Source organism: Trichogramma pretiosum, unplaced genomic scaffold, assembly GCF_000599845.2.
Source record: "Trichogramma pretiosum strain Unisexual culture from Peru unplaced genomic scaffold, Tpre_2.0 scaffold56, whole genome shotgun sequence".
NCBI lineage: Eukaryota > Metazoa > Arthropoda > Insecta > Hymenoptera > Trichogrammatidae > Trichogramma > Trichogramma pretiosum.
Window position 1 is genome coordinate 823148 of NW_019641680.1, and position 27972 is coordinate 851119.

Here is a 27972-nt window from a genome sequence, read left to right on the forward strand (position 1 = left end):
CGAGGGGCCTGACACTAAGAGATGAGTCAATGTTTCATTAGATATAAATACACTTTAAAATGTGAACATGCACTCAAAAGTATGAGTACGAAGGCACGACACGTATTGGTTCTAATCTTATTGAATTATTGTAGATCATCGATCGGCAGTGAAATTATCGATACATTATAAGAAAATAAAAAGTCACTCAATGGTACTTGTAATTTTAGGCTGACATTTTGTGATAAATAATATGCACGCAAAGCAATGACTGGAATTACTATTCTTTGAAAACACTTCAGGAAAAATATTTGTTGAAGAACGACAAACATCTTGTTGTAACGGTAGTAAAATATCTACACACGAGCATGGGACGAGAGTCGGTAAAAATATTTTCAAACGTATAGAAGCAATTTACCAACGACGGATGATATCGATAATTTTTCTTTTTTTTTTTACGATGATTTTAAATGAGTCGGATTGAATGAAATTTTTTTCGTACGCAGATGAAAATTTGATTTTGATATTTAATACTCGTTTAACATTTTTACACATTTAAAAATGTACACTTATAAGTATAAATTTTTTTCATAATTAAATAAAAATATATTATACCGACAGCAACTTTCAAGAGTATTCGTGCGACTCTTAGATGGATGCAGTACCATTACAAAGAAAAAATTCAAACTCGTAAAAGAACCCATGTGGAATGCTTAATTGTTCGTAACTATTATTTTAAAATAGGTAGAAAATAGTTGCATTTTTTTTAAATTTTCTTCTCGTACTTTTTTATCAAATTAATAATAATGCGTCGATCTAACAGTCCAAAGCGAAGCTCCCACATACTCTGGAAAGTTGCTGTCGATCTAATACATATGTACATATTGGTAACATGTAACAATCGGTAACATACACCTACAATTCGGTAATTACATGATAAAGATAATTCTCGATGAGTATTATTAATATACGTGATATTCTTTTGAGCCACGAACGTAAAATTCATTCGTATTACAATAATTTTTGACAATTATTCACGAATCTCGCATTGTTTTTACAAAACAGCTCGTACGTAAATTATCGTTACAACGCTCCACGATTCATTAGTTGTTATTTTATAAGATTACTAATTTGTGTTTTTTTTTTTATTCTTTATAATTGCAATTTACTCCTTTTCGATTGTTTCACGAGCACCTCGGCATGTCCAGGGTCTTCTCGTACTTCAGCCGTTGCAGTTTCGAGTAGAGCAGCACGGCGCTGAGACTGCTCACGGCCAGCGCCACGAGGATGGTGGCCGAGGCCGAGTAAAAACCGACGTAGCTCAGGCAGACGTTGCCACCGCTCATAGTTCCGCTCGTGGTCGCCGGCAGCTGGCTCAAGATCTGCTGCTGCTGCTGTTGCTGATCCTCGTAGTCGCTGGGGGCATCGTCGTAGGGCACCTGCAGGACCGGTCCGGAATTACGATGGGGCAGATCGTCGCTCGACACGACTCGGAAGCGTTGGCCCACGCGGATCGACTCGCCCTGGGGATCCCTCGTCCAGTTCTGATAGGTGTACGAGACCGAGCGCTTCTTTCGGCCGGGTTCGATTTGCTGTGTAAACAGTTCACGAGTTAATTGATTGATTTCTGAATTATTTTAGATCAATAAGATAAATGATATATTATTCTATTTCAAGACGAAAAAATTCTTATCCTATGTGAAAAAGGTTGATAGTTAACCTGTGAATGAAAGGTTTCAAAAAAGTTTGCTGAAATTTAGTTCAAATCAACGTTTTTCATAAATTAAAGGCTATTATTCAGATGGATTATAATAGAAAATGTCTTTCTCTACTGATTTAAATTTTTGCAGAATTTTTACTTTCAACTTTCATTCATAAAATAAGGGAAAAAGTACACGATGCACCAGTGAATGAAACATTTTTACCAGTAAATGAAACCATTATAATAAATGATAATATATTCAGAAAGTCGTTAAAAACTATTGAAATATTTAGTATTAATGCTCAATTATATTATAAAATTTCACTACCGATGAATTAGTTCAGTATAATTAAATTATATTAATTTATAAATAAAGTTTCATTCACTGGTGCGTTTTCAATCACTGGGTAGGTGACTCTACATTTTTGTCATCGATTCTCATATTTTCAATAAAAAACACTTGAAATACTGGACTAAAATATAATTCCTAAAAATTTTAATTAAACTATCCAACGACATCTGGCTCTGAAATTCACTATCGACAAAATCATAAAATTTTCTTGGGAGTAAGCGAAAGCTTCTCAACTCACTGACGTTTTTATTAATTGCCATATTGATTATTAACAGATTTTTTTCAATTGAATAAATACCTCAATTATATAATTCAATTATAGACTTGAGCCCCGACAAATTCTTGATCATTTACTCTGTTTTTCTATCAATAAATTTTCTGTCTATTATTATTATTTTGTTACAAGATGAACTTTTAATTTTCATAGATACAAGTTTGAACGTGATATTTATCGAATGCAATTGTTCTCAGAGAATGAACCGAGATGCTTTGAAAAAATGAGCTTAGCTAAGGGTAAAGTAGGATTGCATTACATTTATTAACATTCATCAAGTGAAGTTAACAAAACAAAAGTTATACGGCGTATTATAGATGCTTCTGTTTAAAAAAGAATAAATTAAAAATTGAAAATTAATAATAATCCATCAATGAAAATTAACGAATGCTCTAGTTTGATCAAGTCGATTCCGAACACGTTGAATTTGTTTTGTTTTGACTGTCGCTCCTTTTGAAATCGACGTGTAAGCGAGTACCTCAGTCTTGCTCCTATCGTAGGAATAATAAAAGCGACGTAAAATATTATTCTGTACGCACACGTTGGTGAAAACTTTTATCTCGACCAAGATGGAACACTTAATATTATATCCGGATATCATATATCCGGAACATTCAGTAAGAGCATGGGTCGATTGCACCGCTCACGTGGAGCAGGCGGTCCCCGAGGCAGATCGAGCTCTTTTATACGAAAAAATGGGCATAGTCATATCCGTGCACTGCCACATGATTTCGTGCTCGGGATGGGAGAATTTAGGTCCGCTTCTGGGGTGGGAGCTATTTTTGCAGTTCATGAACAATCCCGTCGATTCCGATTTTCCGAAAAATTACAGGTTCTACAGGATAATGTACGGCGAGCGACACGACGGTATGCAATTCGACCACCAAATTGCTGACAATAGACTCCTCTTGGAAGCCAATGGCACAACTTACAACGTTGGGTACAGAATACAATTCGCATTTTATCCTTGGTGGCGTCAGAGCTACGAACAGAATTTTCCAACTTTGTTTACATTGCCTAGTATCAAATATTATAAGACAGTTTTTAATTTATACAAATCCTTCAAGTATCTCCTTAATTTGGCAGCGCAATGTAACGAGTCTGATCGACTATCGACTATCGTCGACTATCAAGTTCTGATGCACTTGAATTTCACAGTGCATAAGTCTATATCAGGTAAATATGAATTTTGTTTTTTTTTGGCGTTAAGGATAAATCATTTGAAGAAATTTAGATTTTGAGTCTGGGGAGAGCGTATTTGTGTTGAAATGCGAAAATCAAATCGTTTCATTGTTTCGATGCTTCTTGCTTGCGTAAAATTCAGTTTCGATTTATATCTAATAACTGCAGATTTCACTAATGAGCCATGATTGATAAAAATAATTTTTTTTCTATCGTTTTTTTTTGTTTGGCAGCCTTCATTGCATGACAATGTGAGCAACGTTGATTCACTTTCATAACAACCCAAGAATACGTATCAAGAGTCGAAATTAAAAATTTTCATTTATTTCTACGCGCTGTATTAGAAAGAAGTCTTCGCCGTAATTTCAAAAAAACGCTCCGTATCGAGCGACAAAATAAATGAAACGGGCTAAAAATTTGTAAATTACGTTAATCAATTATGATTAATTATAACGATAATTAATTATGATTATTATGTAGTTAAAAAATAACTCAAATCTCACTTTACCCTGTTTTATATTAAAAAAATACCAGACTCTTCGGGTCACTATTATCTCATGAAATCACAAATTGTTAAATAATTATATTTACGTAAATTATATACGTATATTATATTTACATTTATGTACTCAATGTGAAACTTATAAACTTCAATTAAGTTTAAGTCCTATGTGAACCAAGAATGGTATTTTTTGACAAATTTTTACGAATGACTATTAGTCACTATTATTAAACTCAAGATTAGTGAGATAACGATGTATTTTTTTGTACGTAATAAAGTTTTTGCAGCTCGAATTTTGACTTATTATGGCCATTTCCAAAATTTCTACAACTCGTTGGTAAGCGATAGAATTAATTTTGATCTCATAACGAATAAACTTTTTTTGCCAATTGATTTTCTTAACAGTTGAAAAATTTAACATTGTCGTCGAGAAATCGACAAAACTTCTTTCTTTTCACTTGTAATATTTTCTAATTACTCGACATACCTCAGCTTCTAGCCTATCAAAAGTTCACTCGTGGAAAAAAACAAAACAAATAAAATTGAAAACGGAGCTTTATGTACCTGATTGGCCTCGGGACAAGGCTCGCAATTCGTCTTGCAAAGCTCGACGTTGCACTCGATAAACAGATCCATGACGTCGGGAAACTTGAAAGCCTGGAAGAAGGCGTAGGCGATGACCGAGGCGCCGGTGTTGCCCGTCTCCTTGGTCGTCTGGAAGGCGCCGAACAGCTTCGGCTTCAGTATGCAGCCGCGCTCGTCCGTCAGCTTGTAGATGTTGGTCGACGACTCGTCCCTCGCGATACAATCTCGCACCTATACGAAAGTAACGAATTTACGTAAAAAAAAAAAAAAAAAAAAAAAAAAAAAAAAAAAAAAAAAAAAAAAAAAAAAAAAAAAAAAAAAAAAAAAAAAAAAAAAAAAAAAAAAAAAAAAAAAAAAAAAAAAAAAAAAAAAAAAAAAAAAAAAAAAAAAAAAAAAAAAAAAAAAAAAAAAAAAAAAAAAAAAAAAAAAAAAAAAAAAAAAAAAAAAAAAAAAAAAAAAAAAAAAAAAAAAAAAAAAAAAAAAAAAAAAAAAAAAAAAAAAAAAATACCAGAAATGAAAAATTTACCTGCAAATCGAAGCCCGGATCGCCCTCCACGGACACGACCAGCGTCATCGTCTCGCCGATCTTCACGAGGCCGTTGGCGGCCGGCGCGAACGGCCCCTTGCCCACCTGGATGTCGAGCTTGGCCGTGGCCGTGTCGCCGCTGAACGTCACGATCTCCTGATTCAGCATGTCCACCGACAGACTGACCATCAGCGCCTTGTTGATGTTGCCCTCCCACAGGCAGCGCACCGAGCGCACGGTGTCCCACACTTCCTGTATACCCGGCTCGTTCTGGCCAAACGATAAAAACGGCGTATTTTAGAAAATTCGAAGGAGAAAAATATTGAAAAATTAACGAGCTTCGATACGTTACTTGCAAGACCAAGACGTTTTCCAGGTAGGCTTGGCCGGCTTCGCCCGCGAAATCATTGATGAACTGCGTGCCGCAAGAGTCGAGATTGACGGTGAAGGTGTACTTGATCTGGTTCGAGTTCTCTTGCACGTATCGGCATTGCGGCATCGCGTAAAAGCCCTGAAAATACATCGGTGTTACTTTTCTACTCGGCAATTATGTTCATAGAACGAATTAATTCTTTTCTGTTACCTTGGAATAGATCACACCGTTGAAAGCACGATTGAATTCGATATTGATCGTCATCATGGTCTTCGTACATTGCACTTCCAAACTATGAATGTGAGGCGGATGCTTTTCGTCGTCGTCTTCTTTTTCTTTGTTCGGTCCGCCGGGAACGATTTCATTGCCAGTTTCAGGCCCTTCAAAAGTTAAGATTAAAAGTTAAGATAAAATTACTCTTTTATATAAAGGCAGCGCTTGAAAAAACTTTAATTACGCACCGGGGGCGGGTCCAGGTTCAGGTCCAGGAGCCGGTCCAGGTCCGGGGGCCGGTCCCGCCTCGGTTTCTTCGGTCGGCGTTGGCTCGGTAGGTCCGGGGGTCGGTGCAGGTGCTTGAAATTAAAACAAATCCATAAACGTCGTGTTACTGTACATCACTAAAAAATTTTTTTTTAATTTATTTTCTCACTCTGAGCAGGAGACGAAGGCGAAGAAGGTTCTTGAGCATTTGTTGGTTGTTGATTCGGTGTCGTTCCCGGTCTCGGAGTTGGATCTGTATCGTACGATATCGATCCTTCACGAAAAACAATCGGTTAACGTGTATCGTAACGTAAATCTATCTTTCGAAAAAAAATCTCGAGTCGCAAAGCTCAAAAAATTGGGAAAAAGCTGTAAAAAGATTTATACCCTTCGACGACCGAAATCATCATAAAAATTGTTGTAAATTGTTTCATGATCAATTCCAAGACATTTTTTACGAGAAAAAAATTTTCTGGTCTAACCATTGAAATAATAATGTAGTATATTTTAAGAAGAAAAATTAATAGAACAAAATTGTCTTGGAATCGATCAAACAACATCCTCGACTTTTTTTGGAATTTTTCACGATCATTTTGGTCATCACGGGGGCTTAAATCTTATACAGCCAATACCTATCAAATTTTTGAATGTACAACTGTGCGATTTTTTCTTTGAGCTTAGCGACTTGAGATTTTTTGCGGAATTCGCTCGGTTTATAACTTAAATCGCTCTCTCTCTCTCTCTTTCATTCCACCCTCCCTCACAAACTCACTCTTCATCTCATAGAGAGCTACTCAACTCTTATACAATCTGCCAATCTTTGCAACCTGTATTTGTATGCTTAAACTTTGAACGTCTACTCGTTAAAATTGTGAATAGTTTTTTCTTATTCTCCATTTTGAACGTTTAAACTTGCAACGTATACTCGTTACCTTTGTACATAATAATTTTTCTAAACCTGTAAATAATTATTCTGCCAGGGCCAAACGGGGTTCTACCCCACACTGAGAAAAAAAAATTCATTGATTCAATGAAAATTTAATTAAATACAATCTGTGAAATAATTTCATTGAAATAATCTTTTTTTCTTTAGTTTCATGAAATTTTGGTAAAAACAACAAAATATTTTGTTGAAAATTTCATGAAACTAAAGAAAAAAAGATTATTTCAATGAAATTATTTCACAGATTGTAGTTAATTAAATTTTCATTGAATCAATGAATTTTTTTTCTCAGTGCATGGTCCGTTTCGAATAAAGTAATCGATACCAAATCAAATCTCACCGGTGGCAGTCGGTCTCGGCGGCTCGGGCGTCGGCCTCGTGGGCGTCGGGAATCCGGGCGTGGGTCTGTTGCCCGGCGACGGATACGGATAGCCGGTGCCACCGGAGCTCGGCGGCTGACTCGGCGGAGGCAGGTAGGTCGTGGAGGTCGGCGAACCGCCGCCGTACTGCGGCGGACTCTGGTAGCCGGAGCCACCGCCGCTGTTGGGACTGTAATTCGGCTGACCGGTGGCCGGCGGAGAGTAAGCCGGTGCGCCGCCGTAGTCCGGAAAAGCGCCCGAGACCTCGTTCTGGCTCGGATTGTTGGAGAAAGCCGGTGGCTGCGTCGAGGCCGGCTGGAAAGGCCGAGGTTTCTCGGGCGGACGTTGGGTGCTGTAGGGCGGTAGATAGGCGTTCGGCTGCTCCTGCTGACGAGCTGGGTGGGGTGGGAGAGAGAAAAAAAAAATCGGATTACGCATCGTTGAAAGAAGCGAGAGACCCTGAGAGCGCTTACTTTTTCGTACTCCTTGGCGATAGATGCCCTGTATCCATTCCAAGATGTTGCGAGCCATGACGTCCGCCGGAGATTCTTCGGCCGCGGAGGCGCTCGCCAGCAGCGCGACGATCGCAAACGCGTAAAGCTTCATTTTGCAGCTCTGCAAAAGATAAAGACAAATGATCCATTAAGTCTTGAGAACGGAAACAATTCCGAGGCGAATCGCGAATAATTTCAAAATCGATCATTTAATCGACACGACGGAAATCCGTTAACCGGTGAATTATTTCTCTCGCAGAGGCCTATAGGCTCCTCCGCCACACGAGTGCCGATTTTTTCATGCACAAAGCAACGAATGAACTTGAATGAACTTTCCTCTCGTCTTCGTTGCCTTTGGCAGTGAAGATGCAATGTATCAATGGAAAAAGCGAAAGCAAATAGGCGCGCGCGCGTCCATTAAATTTCTCTCCTTGACGGAAATGACGTAAGCGCGCATATAAACGCGCGCGGGCTCGCGCTCGTGCATCGAGCGAACTAGCGGGACCAAAACAAAAATATGGCACAGCTCGTCCGATTCGATTCCGAAATAATCGACCTTGTACTTTTGAGCTTTTTCAGATTACGATCTAGTAAAAATCAAATGCTCATTGTTACGAGTGCGTAAAAAAGGGAGAGTTTTCAAGCCACCACATTTGCATCTCGCGAATGGTCGAAACAGTATCTACAATTATGAATTTTTCGATCGCTAGAATAAACAAGAAGTCGCGCCGAGACAAAGTATCCAGAGTGAAAGTCAAAGTGGACTCTCGTATCGAAGGATCGATTCCATTATACGGCTTATCTTAAAACAATTTCGCGACAGTAATTTAAACTTATAATTATCCCACTCGATTTAACGTTAAATAATTGAGTCCTAAAAAGCTGCCAAATAAAAAAGACGATAAAAAAAAGATTCGCTGCACCAGTACGAGCTATACACATGGACGATAGGATGATAAATTAACTAAACTTTCGAGCGGAATGAATCAAAAGCCTCTCCGACGTCGGTGTGCAAGTATCAATTACTCACCGTGTACAGCAGCAAGTATCGCCGATGAATAAGTACCGTCTCGTATATTAACGAAAAATTTGAAAAGTGGCAATTAGGAGCTTTGACACAATAAATGCGTTTATTATTTATACGCGATGTAGCTATGCGTGTGCGCGCGTAAATTAAACGTGTAATTGGAACGAATGGCCGATACGGTATATCCGATGCACAGCTGGTACATCGTCGCGTTTGACACTCGTAATGAAGTTTAGTGTTTTGATTTAAGCTCGCCACGATGTAATTCGATAGTCGGATATTATTTTCAAAGTGAATGTTGTTATAATTGCAAATTTATGTGTTATACTGTTATGATTGCATTTTCATTAATATTCTATTTTCTATTCTATTCTATTATTAGAGCTGCGACAAAGTTATTTCAGTTTCTACGTCCTCGATTCATAAACCTTCAAAAAGTCACTCCTTATCCCTGAGCCGCCATGCAAACGCGCCACAGATCTCGATTCGATCGCGGCTCGATGATCTTCTCGCACACGTGTCTGATACAGGCGTTGCGCGACTCGTCTGCGAGTTCCCGAAATCGCTCGTCGTACCCCTTTGGCTCTCTTGGCGAACGTCTCGTCGTCGTACGAAGATCGGCGTCCTCGTCCCTCCCTCTCGAGCCGCACAGAGACATCCATGGCGATCGAGGCCAGGCTCAATTTTCTGATGTGGTCGTCGTCGTCGTCGTAATTTTCGTGGATGTAACACTCGGTGGGATATACGAACTTGGACAGGTCGGCGCCCCGATTGGCGAGTAACTCGAACAGCTCGCGCTTGAGATTCGCCACGGCCCATTGAACACCACCTCCGGCTCGTCTCGGTAGCCCACGAACCGGATGAATCGTTCGCCGTCGTTATCATCCGCCACCGTGTTGTAATCGATCTCTCGCTCCGAGAAGATTCGACGGACATTCGGCAGCGACGACCCTCGCCAGTTTCGACACGGGCGAAACAGCTCGAGGAGCGATTCGTCTCGTTGTTCGCCGATCTCGGACGCTTCAATATATTTTGCATTGGTATGGTCAGGGAGAAAATGATATTTATGCAGGCGTGCGTGATTTAGCCTCTTTTCACTTTTGACCTTTTTTTTTCCTCGAGTCGTTGCCTCTTTATACTGCGACAACTTCACGTTTGTTATGAATTGTGAGATGCGATTACCACGTGGATAAGCGAGGGTGTATCTGGTGTTGTAGTTATACAATTATTTTGACTCAGCCACTTGCAGATTTACAGATATAGAGGTACTCGCCATCTAGTGGCGTAGATTGGCTTTAATTTTCGATCGAATACAAACTATTTTTCATTCAACATTGCATTGAAATATAATTTATACGCGATTGTTTATCGTTACGTTAATCCTGCATAAAATTTAAGATATTTTCTTTTAACGTTAATAGAAAATAACTTGCAAGCAATTACCTACTAATTAAACAAATGGAATAATTTCACGCTCGATTCAGAAGCAAAGAAAAAAACTCCTCGTGCTTTACGATGTTACACACGTAACGATCTTGGCCGTCGCTCAATTCCTACATCACTTCCTGTCAATCAATTGACATTTTAATCTTTCTCTTTCTTCTAAAATTTATCGTACCTATCTATTATTCGCGTACGTATACGAGTAAAAGTGCTCGATGCAGCAGCGCCAGCAAAATCAGTCTTTTCACCATACAGTACGTATGTATGTATGAGTGTTTGTGTGTGTAGTCCTGTGGAGCACGTACACATACATACCTATATATGTTATACGTATTGCGACTTTACTTTCACGCGTCTCTTTCTCCGCGCTTATGCAACGACCGCGACGAGGAGCCGCGCGCGCGATGTTTTATCTGTGTCGTCTCTTGTGTGTGTGTGCACTTTGACTGCTGCTCTTCAGGAACGATTCGCGAGCAATTCCGAATTCACAATGGGGCCTTGATTGAGCATTTTTCTTTCGATAAGTTGAAAAAATTTAAGATGCGCTTTTACTCAATTCGGATTATCGAATTAACGTGAGATTACTTGTCAAGAGCGATCTACTTTTGAGTGTCTAAGCTACGTAATAATTGCACTTCTATGTTGTAAAATGATTTTGAAAATATTTCTAAAATTCCTTTAAATTTGATCCACATTGACCTTTATTTCACAGCATAACTTGTGAACTAGTCGTATTTGTATTCGAAAGAAAAAACGTCAATACAATTAATTTTTTTTTTAAATTGAGTTGAATCTGCTGGCTTCAATATTCTACGAATACGAATTATACGAACGAATTATACAGTTAGTTTGACTTTGCCACTTGCAGATTTACAAATAAAGGTACTCGCCATCTAGCGGTGAATGTTGACTCAAGCGATGGCTGAAGTTTCATACATTTTTTTGATAAATTTCAATCGAAATTTTCAAATTTAAATATAGAATTGATTTTTTGTTCATCTTGGGACGAAACATAATATGATTGAATTTTCATGTAATTTTTGTGCAGTTTGCCAAATAAACAGTACCGATAAATCAATTGTCAACGAAGATTTTAAGCAGAAGTAAATCAAATAAATTTCATTATCAGCTTACCTCAACGTCACATTAAATCCGTATGAAATTTAACCTTTTTCTTCAAATAATGTGAGATATTTGCTTTAGATCCCACGATTACAACAGTTTCATCATGTATAGTATATTTTTAAGAAATATATTCCATAAAAATAATTTCAATATAGTTGTACTTTACGCGCCGCGAAAAGAGCATTGCACAATCTTCTCTAATTGAGCCGTTCTCGTTGATACGCGTAGAAAAAAAATTGCATCAAACGCGCGCCCCTCTCGATTCAGACATCAACGCATTTATTATACATCCACACCCAATCAAACGAAGTCAGGCAGTTAAAAGCCGGCCCCCGACCGATCGAAAACAACATTCGTGTGCCATTCGCGTCAAATTTTTCCCAAAGTAATTGCATAGATGCTGCTGCTGCTGCTTCACCCGCGCAGATGTACAAAATAACTCTCGAGACAAGCGGTCGAGTATATATATGGCCGATTCTCTGTGAAATCGAATGGCCAAAAAATTTTTTTTTCTGCAAATATGAAAAACTTACTGTTCCCGATGTCAGAAATGTCCCCAAATTTTATTAGAATTTTTGGGACCATCTATCACTCTTTTTCAGGGGCCCGAAGTTGGCCATTTTAGGGTTTTTTTGAAATTCATGAAAAATCACAAATATTAAAATAATTCCTGGATTAAAGTAGAATGATTCAAAAGTAAAAGTGCCCAGCAACTTTTTTGTTGGAAATTGTCCAAATTTTCAGAAAAAAAATATGCCAAAGTGATTGGAACAATCTAGGTAAATGTAAAGCAAAAAAACTGCAAAAAAAACATAAAACAAGAAATCTACTCGAGTTCGAACCGGACTTTCATTTCCTAAACTATGTAAAAAGCTTCCCAAAGATGTCAACTAATGCCTGATAAAGTTTTGTAATGGGTCTTAAAGTTTAACGCAATGTAGACAACAATGTGTGGCGAAAAACATGCAAAAAAGGCCTGAAAATGGCTGTTTTTGGTGATTTTAGGCATTTTGGGCCTATTTTTGACCTTTTTTGCATGTTTTTCGCCACACATTGTTGTCTACATTGCGTTAAACTTTAAGACCCATTACAAAACTTTATCAGGCAGTAGTTGACATCTTTGGGAAGCTTTTTACATAGTTTAGGAAATGAAAGTCCGGTTCGAACTCGATTAGATTTCATCATTTATGTCCCTTTGGCAGTTTTTTTGCTTTACACTTACCTAGATTGTTCCAATCACTTTGGCATATTTTTTTTCTGAAAATTTGGACAATTTCCAACAAAAAAGTTGCTGGGCACTTTTACTTTTGAATCATTCTACCCTGATCCAGGAATTATTTGAATATTTGTGATTTTTCATGAATTTCAAAAAAACCCTAAAATGGCCAACTTCGGGCCCCTGAAAAAGAGTGATAGATGGTCCCAAAAATTCTAATAAAATTTGGGGACATTTCTGACATCGGGAACAGCAAGTTTTTCATATTTGCAGAAAAAAAAATTTTTTGGCCATTCGATTTCACAGAGAATCGGCCATATATATACGATATATCGAAAAGAGCGTGTAAAATTTCCTCCTCCTCCTCCTCATCTTTGCGCGCGAACGCGCGGCAACACACAATCTTTATGGACCATCATTCCATCGCCGCTTGGGAGCTGCCGCAATAGCGTCTGAAATTTCTTAATTTTCATCGAAATCCTAACGCGCGCATTTCATTATGCAACGTGGGATGGGCGCCGCGTTTTTTTTTCTTCTAATATATATTATATACCCAAGCGACTAATAAATATATTTGCTACACGTATATAATTGTTTCGACACGATCGCGGGTGTCAATTGCAACCAACAACAACATCAAGCAGCAGCAACAATAACAATAAAAATAAAACACCTCCGGCAAAAAAAAAAGGGTGATAATAACCTTCTAATAGCATTTCAATTATAATTGCGCACGCGAGCGAGAGAAAAAAAAAGTGCAAGCGCAGTCGCTTGAGAAGCTCATAGGCTTCGAAGCGATGAGGATCGGTTACGTAAACGAAGGTTTCAATTATGTGTTAGAGACATAGACTCCGTGTAATAAGGCTAATCTTCTTCTTCTTCTGTTTTTTTTCTTTTCTTTAATTTATTAAAAGATATAACTCATTACAAAATGGATTACAATGTACTCATTATAAGCGGTACAGCTGCGGCGGTAAAGTGTGCGTGGCGAAGCGCATCGAATCGAGGCACACGCACACAATTTCTTCGAGAGGAAAACCCCTATACGGTGTAAGGCAATTATCCATGGGATGCGTATATCTTATCGAAGCTCGAGTACCGACAGCTTCTAGTTATGATTATTAAGGTCGGAGTAAGTATGATTATCCATGGCTTGGATTTGCATCTTCTCTATACGACGAAGGTCGAGTCGATTTAATTACGTTATTATTACGCGCTTATTGTAAATGGAGAAAAAGAGGCGTGGGACGAAAGGCTACGGTGGCCTTGTTAATTCAATCGAACTTTGATAGATATAGCAGTGGACCGGCTACGCTCGTCTATGTAGCATCTGTATATAGTTGCATCGCAGTGAAAGTGTCCTGAGGTCACACATTGATTTCACTCGACGAACGACGACGATGACGCGACGATTAGAGCATCGTTCGTAGGATAGGCGCGAAAACAAAGTCATATTCCGCTTCGACCGCACGAACTGCAGATTCTTCATTTAGATCATCGCGTCTTCGAAGAACAAAAAAAAGGTAAGACAAATGGCAAAGCCACACACTTGTAGGCGTCGTCTACGCCGTCGATCTTTATTATACGATCAGATTTGGTCGCGAGAGGAAGTCACGCGTCATAATTGATGTAGCTGTCGGGACGAGGGCACAACCGCAGAGATAGTCGTATCGAACGAGTTGCACAACGACGACGACGACGACGACGACGACGACGACAACAACAACACGATCGTCTAATATGCATATAAAAACACTAAATATATATATGTAAGGAACTCGATTATAATACAGAGGACATATTGTTATCGACGAGGAAAATTCGATCCTTTGATCGTGGTATTGTATGGCCAATTTACAAAAGAAAATTCTCAAACGTAATCGTTGTCCAAAGGGGGATAATGGCTCGCGTCTCTCTCGATCATGCGCCTGTAGTAGTAGTAAGCCTTTCGAAACAACAACAACGACAAAAAGTTATAAGTGCGCCCCGCGCGCGAGCGTGTCTTGCCCCGTGGGATCTTTGATTTGAATTTTCTCAGTCATGTGCGCATCATAATCATATGCTAAACGGACCATCGCCTAAAGTCTGCCTCGCGATAGGAAATATTAGGCTTATTATTATGAGCTCTCCGCGATTACATGAGCGGCACGCGGCGATGGCGAACCGAAGCGCGCCTAATCGCTCGTAAATCTCGAGGTAGAGGCCCTCGCCGCGTGTATACGTATGTGTGTGTGTTATAATACATAATAATATTATAAAACCGCGAGGACTTTAATCGAGACAAGGTTGCACAAAATCGTCGTTGCTATAGTTTTGTTTTTTTTTTTTAATCGTCGTCGATCGTTATGTATTTCGCGCCACCCAAGAGCTTTTGTAACGCGCCGCGAAATATACTGCGATATATCGATGAAAATATGGTCTTGGGCGAATATTTGCCCAAAAACATTCCCGAAATTATTCAAGCAAACTGTTGATCATTATATTTTCGACTCGATAGAAACTTTTCTCGGGCTGAATCGATCGATTCTGAATAAAATATAGTTCGTAATGTTATTCGTAATGTTCGTATAATGTTAGACTCTAGCTGTGTTGCGATTAATATACAACTATCTTTGATTCACCACTTGCAGATTTAAAGATTAAGGTACGTCGCCATCTAGTGGTGAAAGCCCAAAGTAATATTATCGCATTAAAAGTGTTTGAAAACCGGTACGAATTTTTTAAAACTATCAAATTGCCATTTTCGGATCATAATATTTTTAATATAATTTTAACGAGAAAATTGCTAAAGACGAATCAATTATTGATAATGTATTCTAAAAAATTTTAATTAAAATGTTCATTTATTAGCCATTATAGGTCACCGAACTATTCTGGAATTATCGAGTATATATCCAGGCCAAAATGTACTCGTAATAATCCCACACTCGCAATAATAAGTGATACATCAAACTCCGGACTATTGCAAATTGTGCGTTTCCCCCGCTTTGATCTCGAGATGCAGCAGCCTCGCTCGTACGTCTGCATTATTAAGAGAAAGCCCCGCGCGAGAGAGAGAAGGAGATGCACAATAAGATAGATAGAGCTGCTTTGGCGCGCGCTGTACTTACACACATACGCGGCTAAACGATCATCGCTGATTCGGAGCCGCGCACATATAGGTATACACGACTTTTTTATGGCACCTCGGCGCGTTTCGCGGACTTTTACACGCGTATTTTCTCGATCGGCTCGAAGAAACATCGATTCGTCAATGCGATATAAGCGATTACGAGTTTTCGTGCGATTCTTCTCTTTCTTCTTCCTATTGCGATGCGTATTTGCGAAAGAATATATAGTAAAATACATATAGAAATATTCATTTGTATGTAACGAATGACCATGATCGTATAAACGCAAATTTTATGCAACGTACGGCTTTAATGAATTATATAAGCTTTCGTAATCATAAGCTAAATCATAATTAGATGTATCAAATTTCCGAACGCGGCGGCTCCCCCCCGAAATTATCATAAAAACTAATTCTCTGTTTTCATTGCCGATTTATTCGTAAGTGGCTTATACAATAATTTTCAATTTATAAAAAGGTTTATGGCATAATTTTATTTCATATTTCTTATTTATTATTCGTATAAGCGGTTTGAAAAAATGCGCATCGCGATCGTTTATTATCATCGGTTCATTATATTAAAACAACGCTAAAATCCTCGTACATTTATGCAATAAAAAATAATAATTTCGACTGGAAATTTATCACCAGCGCCGCGCTCATAGACTTTATCACGCGAGACGCATTAATTATTAATTATAAGACTTTCGAAATCGAGCACAAAAGCAGAGGAACAGTACACTGCACTGTGTGTGTGCATAGTGTTTTGAGCAAAGAGAGAGAGAGAAAAAGAGGCGATTGCGATTCTCCAATTGCGCTTGAAATCTGCTGCTGCTGCTACTACTGATTTCTTAATGAGAGATCCACGCGGGCGCGCGTAGCCATTCATCAAATGGTATAATTAACGCCTCGCTCTCTGTATATATATGCGCGCGCTCCAGACGGAGATCATTGCACCACTTTTTCCGTGCCAGATATATTATATTCGGCTAGCAATTTGGAAAATCTAGTTGCAAGATATTATTCTTTTATATGATATAAAATTCGAGAAACGACGTTCAAGAACGCGCGTAATGTACGAGCTCGAGCGAGAGCTGTCAACTGTATATATATATTATATATGCGGCGCGTGGGCGTCTTAATCAAAGTGTCGTAATCGCGCGCTCTAAGGATAATCAAACACATACACACACACCACCCTTTGATTACGTCTACGCGCACACGTGACAAGGCAAATTACATCCAACCCGCGTGTACATAATTATTGTGTAAAAAATTTTTTGTTGTCGCGCTCGCTTGCGGTCTGATGGCCGATGTGGCAAGTGTTACAATAATGAGTCTCGGTTAAAAAGCCCGGCTACGTTGTATATACCGCGTCAAGTGCAGGCTCTTCTTCTTCTTCTTATCCAGCGAGATTATGTGTATACTTTGCTTTTTTTTTTTTTTTTTTTTTTTTTAAGCCAAGGCTCGTAAAAAGAAAGACAGCGCGCGAGAAGAGAGGAGAGCGCATTAGAAAGAGAAAGGATTATTATATAGGTAAGGTAAGAGTCGAAAATTATTCTTTCTTTATCACTGCGCGCCAGATGAGGTGTGGAGCTGGCCGCGCACTGCACAAACGGTGCAGTATAATACGTTGCGCAAGCGATTATACGCATCGTAATGTGTAATGGCACAAGCCGGGACGCGATTCGATTCGCCTCGTTACAATTCGACCATTATCGTATTTTTTTTTGTTATGGCCTGCGACGACGGTGTGAGTTATTGGCGAATAAATTTGGTCAGCGTCTTTGATTCACGAGGTGTAAATGCGATTATGTATACAGGGCGATGCGTCGAGATTTTTTGCATTGATCTAGATACTGGAATGTTGAAATCTAACTTTATGCAAAACTTCTTATGCTTATTCGTGTAATTTGCTTAAAAATTAAAATTGTGTAAAATAATTTTCGACAGTGAAAAAATAGAAGATAAGGGTTATTCAAAAATTGCGCATGTTACAAAGTTTTCAGCTTTGTAAGAGCTCACCAAATTGAAATTATAACCGTCGCTGGCCAAGTATCGTTTGACTGTACCTTCACCCCGAGGTGAAATCGCTTGAAAAAATAACTCATCGCGCGCTTAATAAGTTATACCTATAAATGCGATAGTATTGCTTTCCATCACTTTCTAGACTATATACGCGATTACGGTTAATTTTCACGATACACACTGATAAATTATTCGAGGCTATACTTGCTTCGAGTTGTCAGCGCTGTATCCCGATTTGAGATAAAAGACTCTTCTACGGATCGATCGACAGCGACTGAACGCCGTATGTCGGCAAATAAACGGGTTGACCTCCTCATTTCTTTATCGAATGTCGTTAAAACTGCACCGGATTTGTATGATAAAATTGTCTTTCCTCGAGCAGCTCGATTTGTTTAAAATTACGAGCGATAAACGCAAAAGAAATATATTCCCGAATCCTCAAATATATAGTACACACGTGATTTTAGAACTAAGTTATTTAGTTATTTAGTTATTAAATTTAAAAAAAAAAATAATCAAAATCTCGAAAAATCAAGTAAATAGAATGTTTCGTAAAATAATTATCGAAGCACGACGCTTTTGGTTTCAAATGCCCTTCTTTCATTATCGTTGCAGAAATATTTCAAAAAATTACTTCAAAACATGCGACAAAAAACAAAGTACAACATTTTTTTTTCAATCCAAGAATACAAATAGATCGTTAAACTTCATCCTCGTCGCAATCGAAACAAATGCAGTTTACTTCCTTACGATTCAATCTGTAAAATTATTCCGCGACATCACGTTTTCGAGCCAATCACGCGTCGGTGAGGAGCTTCGCCAATCGAAGGAAGCGAAAAATCTCGAAGTAGAAGAAGAAGAGTCTCGGCCGCGTGGGAATTCGAATCATGTATATCGGGAACTTTCGCAAGTACCTGTGTATAGTAGTGCATATACACAAACTCGTCGGAGCCGAATAACTTACGTGAAAATACCGATCGCGCGCGGTGGCAATATACATACACATATAGCTAAAGCCTCGTAAATCACACACTTACACACACACACACACAGGCGCAGATTTACATGGTAAACTTGCGATGGCGCGTCCACCGATAGGCAATAGGTCGGAGATTTCACTGCTTTTGCGCGCACACACAGGGGAAAACTATCGACTTTATATACGCCGAGCGAGAGAGACACGAGCGAAAGAAGGTACCAAGAGGTCTAGGTCACGGGGACAATTTCCTTACGGTCGGTCGCAGCGAGCGGCTGTGCGCGCTTCTTCCCGCGCGCCATGTGTGTGTACAGTACACACATGTGCATGGCATGCAGCTCAGCTTCGCTATCCGGATGCCGAGTTTTGAAAGCCAATCGCCGTGTTTACAATATTTGCGCGTATACACACGCACGCGTGTTTTTATTTATTTTACTTTTTTCATCCGCGTATTATCTGCGCCGATGCATCGAGAAAGGCTGAAAGTAAAACTTGCCGATCTATCCTTTCGGCCCGGTGTATCTATATATGCTTTTATATGCTCATGAGTATGCGTAGCTGATAATTTGCGCTTTGCCTATATATATTGTATAGCGTTGGAGTTTGAGAATTTCCCTTGATAAGCCCGAAATTTTATGCAGATAGCGCTCTCGACTCTCCGCGCGCCGTATAATTTTCTATACGTACAAGGACCTAATTCATAATTGTTAACGGACGATAATTAATGGCTTCGAATGAGCGAATGCACGATCGATTCGATATTCGTCCTCGTTCACGATGCGAAGCTGTAAAGTCAAGAGTGCTAAAGATTGTTTGGGAACTCGACAATGGATTTTGGATTTATTCGATGAAAGCAAAAAGTACGAGACATTGTCATTTTGACCCCTTTATGTTGAATATAATTTAGTAATATTTTCATTCCAATGATCAAGTGGCTACTTCTTTTCTTATTTTTTTTTATCGGCTGCGTTTTAAGAAAAATTTAATTTCTACAAGTGCCCATATTTTGCTGCAACATTTTATATCAAAATAATTATGTGTTGTAAAGGGTAAGGTCTTGGCTCACTTGGCTACATTTAAAAAATTATTTTGTGAGCTAGAAGTAAATGGAATCGATTTTACACATAATAAATAATTATTCGAAGAATATTTAGTTAAATTTAGTTTCAATCGTGTGAGAAAATTTATCTAAATATTCGTCAAATAGCTATTTATTATGTATATAATAACAAACCCCTTCCCTTAATCAATCAGCTTGTTAAGATGGTATGGCCTTTCAAGCTGATTTTTTCATATCGTACCTTCGATATTGATTTAAAATGGATAAAAAAAAACATTTCTAACGACCTCCAAAAACCCCTCTTCGTTGACCCGACAGATTTTTTCGCGAGAAAAGCGAATTATACCCAAAATTAAATAACCGAAAACTCGAGTCAAGCGCGTATTATTATCGCTTTCTAATATCCGATATTTACATGCCGGTATATAGCAGCGCTACGCAACATCGCGCACGTCGGCTCAATTTCAAACGCCTCAGTCGCTGCTGCTATACCCTCTCGAACGCAGGTGTGTCTCGCGCTCGACGTGTCGTCGTCGCGAGAAAGGACAAATATTTCAAATTTTAATTTCGATCCTGTGTGTGTCGTGCGCGCCGTTAACCGATAGACATGGATAGCTCGCATCGATCGTTCCAAGAATGGTTGGACAGGATTAAATCGAATGGCCCGTTCGATGTATCTTTCCAGCTTAACGGGTTAATGAACCGTTTTCTGTATGATGTCCAAATAACGTTCCAGCAGACCAATGAAATTTTCCGAGTAGATACTTTTATGACCAAACCGCAAAAGTTGTTAATTTTAAGTGGGCTTACCATGTGGCCGAATCAATTCTACCGATGGACATTGATGACCACGATTCATAAATTCTACCACGACGAGCCCAACGACCAGCTGCCCGACTTGCTGCACATTTTCACCAGGCAACAGATCGAGCGGCTTCTCGCCGACGCCATAGATCGCATGACCGAGGGAGGCGAGCACGAGGAGATCGGCGAAGAATTCATCGGGATCGTGGCCAGGAGCGGCTACAAGCACGAGCCGGGCGCGATCGCACCGAGCAACATACGCCAGACACTGGTGCATTACGCCGTGGACAAGGAGCAGCTCGACTGCCTCGAGAATCTCTTCCGGATTTACGACAATTGCGCGACGAACTACGCGGACGGCGCCGGCCTGACGCATCTGCACGCCGCCTGCTTGAAGTGGACCTGCGCGGGCGTCATCGAGAGACTACTGGAGCAGGGCGGAGCCGATCCCAATCAGGTTTGGCCGAGGCAGGGCCAAGCGCCGCTGCACCTGGCACTGTACCACGGCGCCGGTACGGAGCCCGAGCTGCTGCTGAGAGCCGGCGCCGATCCTAATCTGGCCAACGGCGAGGGCGCGCGCCCCCTGCACATCATGTGCGAGAAGGAGGACATGGCGACTCTGGAGGATTTCTTCGCGATCTGCGACGAGAGAGAGGAGCGGGTGCTGATGAACGAGAGGGACAACGAGGGTCGCACGGCGCTGCAGTGGGCCGTGATCAAGCTCTATCCAACGATGCTCGAGTATCTCCTGAACCGTGGCGCCGATATCACGATATTCGTCTTCCCGACCGTCGAGCAGATGAGCGAGACCTGCGAGGACTTCCAGCAGGAATTCGAGGAGTCGTGGAGAATCAAAGCGACGGCCAACCTGCTGGCCTGCGTGGAGATCCTCGAGCGCAGTGGATACTCCATGACGTACGACGACATGCTGACGGTCATGAGACTGTTCGAGGTGCAGGGAATGTTCCAGAGGAGCGCGGAGCCCGTCGAGTACAGCCAGGAGTTCCTGGAGCGAGCGAAAACGATCACGCTCGGCGACAAGTCGCTCTACGACCTGCTCCAGGTGGAGCCGCACGGTACCAGGCGGCCGCTCAGCCTCGACAACTACGACTACCTCGCGATGAACCTCGACTTCAGAAAACTGCCCCGCGAGGCGGGCCTGGTGGAGGCATCCTCGCTGCACGTGGTCGAGCAGCTGGTCAGGCCGACCTTCGTCAAGTGGTCCGAGGAGGACATGTACCAGCTGCTGCAGCAGCGACTGCTCATCGAGCTCAGCGCGATGGTACTGCAGAACTTGACGAACGCGGAGATATACAGGGTCTGCTTGGCGGCCAAGCAGCAGAGAGAGGATATAGCCCGAGCTATACAGCGGGTGGGCAGGCTCGAGGAGCCGCGGCGCAGAAGATCGCAGAGGACCAGACGAGCTCCGGACAGGTTACAAGTTGGCTGGTGATCGTTTTAACGTTATTTTCGGCCTTGCGAAATTCATGACAGTGATCGAAAGCGAGAAAGATTATTATATTCTTGTAATATATTCCTTTTGTAATATACAATTTTCATAGCACTTTTATGAATAAAATTTTAACCGATAATTAGACTGAATACGAACTGTGGATTTATTATACAAAATATTAATATATTAAAAAATAAATTGAAAAAAGAGTCAACGAGGATATAATCCAACGGCACAGTACCGAGAGAAGATCGTTCAACCGACTACTTTTTCAAACAGTCGAGACAAACTAACTCGAGGACTCTCGAGGACGGAAAAATTATTATATACATACGTAAAGGAAGAACAATTAAATAAATAAAAAACTAAAATATTAAAGAGTGCTGTACTCCCGACGAGAAAGCGGCAATTTTCCGGTGTTTGTGGTTTCCGAAAAAAAAAAAAAAAAAAATTACACCGAAGTTTTCCAACGGAGAAAAAAAAGATAATACGCGTATGCCACCGCAGCTTAACCTTGGTGCTTGAAAATTCGGGCATCGTTGTTTCGAGTATAAATTAAAATCGTTCGAACGCATTTAATAGTAATTAATAGCTTATCCATAGCTAAGATCATTTTTTTTAATCTACAAGAATCGCGCGTAATAACTGCCGAGAATAAGTAAATAGTAGTTCGCGCCTAGAGATTATACCTTACGTACAATAACATCTCGAAAACGGGTGTTACCGCTCGACCGACAGTTTTACACGAGCTATTTACGTTTATGTATACGTACAACAACAACACGAGGAAAGCCATCGATCGTCCATAATAATACGCGACACGACGTACGAATAATCGCTGTCAACGATGTCGTCGTTTGTCAAAAATCCCATTTGCCTATGTATAATACATAAGAGAAGAAAATCGTACCTATCCCCATCGCAGCGACTGTATACTTGGCGTAATTTTCGCGATACGTAAATGTGTACATGCCGCTGTACTTTTTATACTCGCTGCTGCATACATATATGCTGTGTATACAGTCGGTCTCGGTGGCCTCATCTCTCTCTCTTTCTCTCTCTCTGGGCCGGCTCATTGTATGTTGATCAAGATTGAATAACCGTAAATGCGCGCGCGCGCCTGGTTGGTAGTAGGTACACGATTTTCTGGATAATAACACCTCTATTTTACCCATATTGCACATGCTGAATTGAAAAGGACGTTTTAGCCAAGCGACACACACACAGCGGCAATCCTTTACACACACTTGTACACGTGTAAAGCTTCATGCCTCGCCTATTTAAAGTCAGCTGCTGCTGCTGCTGCCGTGTGTCTTATTTTCTGATCTCGTCGAGCTGTCTCTCTGTGAATTCGCCTTTCGCGAATTTACCCGCGTGCGCGCATTGGAATATTCAAATTTTTTGCCGTGTAGTACAACGCGTCGTGGGTACTTTACATCGCGAATGAATTATGCCGAAGAGCCGCACGATCTAATCCTTGCATATTACGAGCTCTTCAAATAATTTTTTTTTTTTTTTACGACGCGCGTCATAATTTTGCTGTCGCAATTTTTTCGTAAATACGGCAAAAAAAAAAGGAGGGCAAAAAGTATATCGAACTGTATACATATATACGCAATCGAAACGATGGTATAATTTGCCCTTTCAGACGCGTCGTTTCAATTTTATCATCGACGATTATTATTATTTATTATGATTGTATTCGGTCACGATCGCGCGCGCGTATCGTGTGTATATTATTGTATATTATGTTAGAGTCGAGTGTCACGATTTACGCGCGAGAGAAAAGAAAGTCAAATATAATAATACATATAATAACCGGCGCTGCGCGACGAATATTATCGTTGGAGCAATTCGTGCTCGGCGACTCTTCGTCCGATAACGATTTTTTTTGATTCTAATTTTGGCATCTGCTTACCAACAAATTTCGTTACCGGATTCTCAAAGTATTTCAAGCACGTTGACTTATATAATTATTTGGACTTTGACACTTGCAGATTTACAGGTATATAGATATTAGCCATCTAGCGGCGAAAGAGTGGTATTATCTTACTAAACGCGGTTAAAAACTGATCTACATTTTTTCAAACAATTAAATTGTCATTTTTCGATCAATAAAAAGGCTTTTACTATTTGTAAATTACATCCATATAATGGAATAATGGAATGGAATAATGGAAATCACCAAAAACAAGGTAATTAAAGATCGTGTATACATTAAACCATTGTAAAAGGTCATTATTAATGTTGAACATTTCAACCAGATTCTCACCGAGCATTTACGTTCGAATTACACACCGGGGCGACGAGCGATTACTTCTCACGCGTGTCCGCGTGTATACGCGTTAAAAAAAAAAAGAAAAAAAAGGTTGTCGTTATTTAGGGAAAATATTTAGCACCGCGGCGCGCGTTGTGTCAGCTGAGCAACAGCAACAGCAAAAAAAAAAAGGCTACATAGCCCAAGACAATAGGTGTCGGGTATATATATACGTACATAAGCTGTGTGTGTGTGTGTGTGTGTTGCTCGAGTCTTGTGCTGCCGGCGGCGCTATATATACTCCGCGTGCACCGAAAGTCAAAGGAAGAAAGACAGACAGAGAGAGAGGATGAATTTTTACGCAATAAGTGGAGGCGAGTTGCACTTCCGCTCGTGCGAAGGTGCGAACACGAGGATATAGCGTATATGTATAGCAGGACTCTTGGTGTACGTATATAGCTATAGCCCGACGCGCGAGAATCGAAACGAGCTTCACACGCCGAGGCGAATTTAATGCCATGCGCGCGAGTACCGAGTGCGAGTTCGAGCGTCGTTAATTTGCAAGTGCACACACACACACACGCTACTTTATGTAGGTGCAGCCGGGGGTATTTTAAACTTGTTCACTTTTGCATTAGCGATTTTTTTCTCATTAGAACGCAGTTTCACTCTTAGACGATTCGCTGATACGGAGGACCGATTCGATACTCGTATATTCACCAATTAATTAATTAGGCCGATTATAATTCTAATTAGATCGAACAATTACCATTTTCCCAAAAACTATTGTAGGTAACGATTTATTTTCGCGCACGAGACTCGCGGTCGTCCCTCCGGCTAAGAATTTCGCCAGATTTTCCTCAAGATAATAAATTTTGAATTTCAAAGAACCAATAAAAAGAGACTCTCGAGCATAGTTACACAGACCCTGCACAGGCAAACTCCGTGTCTCGTAAGGCTGTTGTGGAATTTTAATTCTTCTCTTTAAAGGATAACACCGATTTTTCAGCGGTGTGCAGAGTTAGTCAACCGCACGTATATTGCTCAATTTATATATAATACAAAATTACGAATAATTTCCTCGTCCTCGGCAGAGAAACAATTTGGAGTCGAAATACATACACACGAGACTAGCGGAGATAAGCGCCCGTAATAATAATGAATCTTTTATAAAATACGATCGCGTACCTATGAGTTTACATGACGCAAATTAAAATAACTCATGTCACGTGTGTGCAGTTGCGATCGTAACTTTCCGAAGCTATTATAAGCAAGGGGTTAACTCGAGACACTCTTCGCAACGCACATCGCTGTCATCAATCTTACTCGCGCGCGAAGCATCGGTCAATTTTCCCCATCCGATTCGATCCGATCGATCGATCGATCGTCGGCTAATATTACGTGTGTCGTGTTGTTGTGCAGCAAAATTTCGTAGTTGTATGTATATATAGAGATATTAGCCGCGAGGTACACTACACACATACACTGCACATCTAGGCATGACAGTACGAGATACAGGCTCGAGGCTAAATTTTTAACGTCAAGTTGTGCAATTATTACAAACGCGAAATAAAAGGGGGAGAGGAGGAGGAGGAGGAGGCCCCGTCACTGCACACAAAACTATCCGTTGCGAGCGCAAGAGAGAGAGAGAATTAGCGATTTTGCGCGCGAGAGCTTTCCTAAGCAAGCGAGCAAGCGCATGGCTTCGGGTCCCTTTGTCTGCTTTCTCTGTGTATGTGTGTGTGTGTGTGTGTGTGTGTGTGTGTGTGTGTGTATTAGTAGTATATGGCCACGGCTGCACACAGTTTCATAAGTTATTTCGAAGCGATCAAATTTCTACAAAGGCCCCCCTGTTGTTATTTGTTTGTTGGCGGGTGCTCAAAATTTAAATAATTAAACGATCGGTTTCGAGAGATCGGTATACGAACGAGCGTGTACGGTAACCGCATCCACCGAAAAAATTTAAAAGACATCCCGCGGGTCTTTAAAATATGATGGGCACTAATACGAAAATACTTCCTCGTATATATGTACCGTCGAGGTGTCGTCGCGAAATAAATGCGCGCCGAGGCTTTAATCGTGTTCCGCCGCGCGGAACAACGCACACCACGCGTACATATAGCCGAGAGACTCGAGACGTACACGCGCGATGTTCAATTGAAAGGTGATAACACCTTTCACCGCACACACACACACACACACACATGTATTTTCCTAGGTGTATATAATAATCATCGCAGCAGCCACCGCCGACGTCGTCGTCGTAATCATCGTTATTTTTCTCCTTCGTTATTATCATCGTGTGTGTATGTATTATATACTTTTTATCATAATTATTATGCAATTATCCCGTGTGCGCGGTGTCCCGTGAAAATTTAGATTTAATGCCACGGAGGAAGCGCTGCCGCCGCCGAGAGTGTAGAATCTTTATGATAATTTGATTGACGCGCGCGTTTCAATTTTTCATACTGGAAGGGTACCACAGGCAATTCGCAGAGTAATCAGTGAATTATTCGAGCTAACGATTTTAATTAAGGAAATAACGAAATTAGAGTAAAAATAAGATTTTTAAATACGTTTTTCGACTTTGACTTAAATTATGTTTATTAAAAAAAGGATTAATGTGTAATACGATTGTTGCAGGAACTTACCGATTTCTTATGCGCACGTATGCGAGAGATCCAAACACTGCTTCAGCGACGAGAACGTATATATATCACACTACTTAAGGACTCGTTATGTCAGACTATATGGATATAATATAGCCGAACTGGCAACGAGTCTCACGTCGATGGTTAAAAAAAAAATAATAAAGGAAGATATATCTCGGCCGCGCGAGCTTCTTTATTTTTTCCTTTCTTGTCTTCGTCGTTGTTGTTGTCTTGAACGATGGGAGTTGCACGCGCACACGCGTCGGATTATTATTAACCGTGTATTATGAGAAAAACGCCCGCCAACACAATATATCGTATTATAACCCAAGTATAATAGGCGCAGGTGCCACAACGCACACAATCGTGCGTGTGTGTGTGTGTGTGCGCGCTCACGAGTCGTGGATATCGATGTTGAACAACAGTAACCAGCAATGGAGCAGTCAAAGTGGCGCGGGCGAAATCGAACGCACAAAACAACCAGAGAACCGACGGCTTGTTTTATATTAACCGTGAGCAGAGACAGGAGCCACTGCTGCTGCTGCTGCTGCTGCCGAGAAAGTCAGCCCGAGCAGAATTGCTGGGAACATCTTCACCGGCTCGAGCTTTATATAGAGGCGAAACCTACTACTACTACCTGGGACCCCTTCCCGCCCGCTCTCTAGCGAGGTTTACCTTTTGCACGGGCCGCAGTGCGAAAGAAAGAGAGAGCGAGAGCTGGTGGTGGACCCCGACCGTGTGTACTAGCTTCTAGTCCTGTGTATAATATATATAATACAACGTACAAGTATGCACACATAAGGAGCCTGTGCGTGTGTTTTTTTTCGCGCGTCTCCCACCAACACCACCCTGGCGACGATCCTGCGAATCGGCTGCAGCGATCTCCTGTACTATGCGCGCGTACATCATACAGAAACGACCTTCTCAATGTTTCATTCTGATTTTTCGAGCATTTTTGTTTATAATTTTTCGAAAGCTCTCGAGCAACGAAATCGAAACTTATAGGTTCTAATTGTCTCAAGCTCTCTCGAAGGCGCCCACTCGCGCAGAAGGAAATTTTTGACACCTCTGC

General features: G+C 40.6%; 2 protein-coding genes across 3 annotated transcripts; one reads left to right on the plus strand and one right to left on the minus strand.

Moving 5' to 3' along the window:
* Positions 1-627: 627 nt before the first annotated feature.
* LOC106654700 lies at positions 628-26924 on the minus strand. Its single transcript, XM_023460915.1, has 10 exons — positions 26901-26924; positions 7731-7872; positions 7239-7652; positions 6125-6229; positions 5937-6047; positions 5686-5855; positions 5455-5613; positions 5103-5372; positions 4556-4807; positions 628-1571 (listed from the first exon to the last, which is right to left on the minus strand). Exons 2-10 carry the CDS (start codon positions 7861-7863, stop codon positions 1164-1166), a joined length of 2022 nt encoding a protein of 673 aa, XP_023316683.1. The 5' UTR covers positions 7864-7872; positions 26901-26924; the 3' UTR covers positions 628-1163.
* On the plus strand, positions 2811-3905 carry LOC106654701. Of its 2 annotated transcripts, XM_023460914.1 has the most exons (3): positions 2811-3063; positions 3140-3483; positions 3723-3905. In XM_023460914.1, exons 1-3 carry the CDS (start codon positions 2933-2935, stop codon positions 3734-3736), a joined length of 489 nt encoding a protein of 162 aa, XP_023316682.1. In that variant the 5' UTR covers positions 2811-2932; the 3' UTR covers positions 3737-3905. The 2 variants fall into 2 exon arrangements, with proteins under 2 accessions (XP_023316682.1, XP_014230176.1); XM_014374690.2 differs by having other exon boundaries at positions 2811-3483.
* Positions 26925-27972: the final 1048 nt, after the last annotated feature.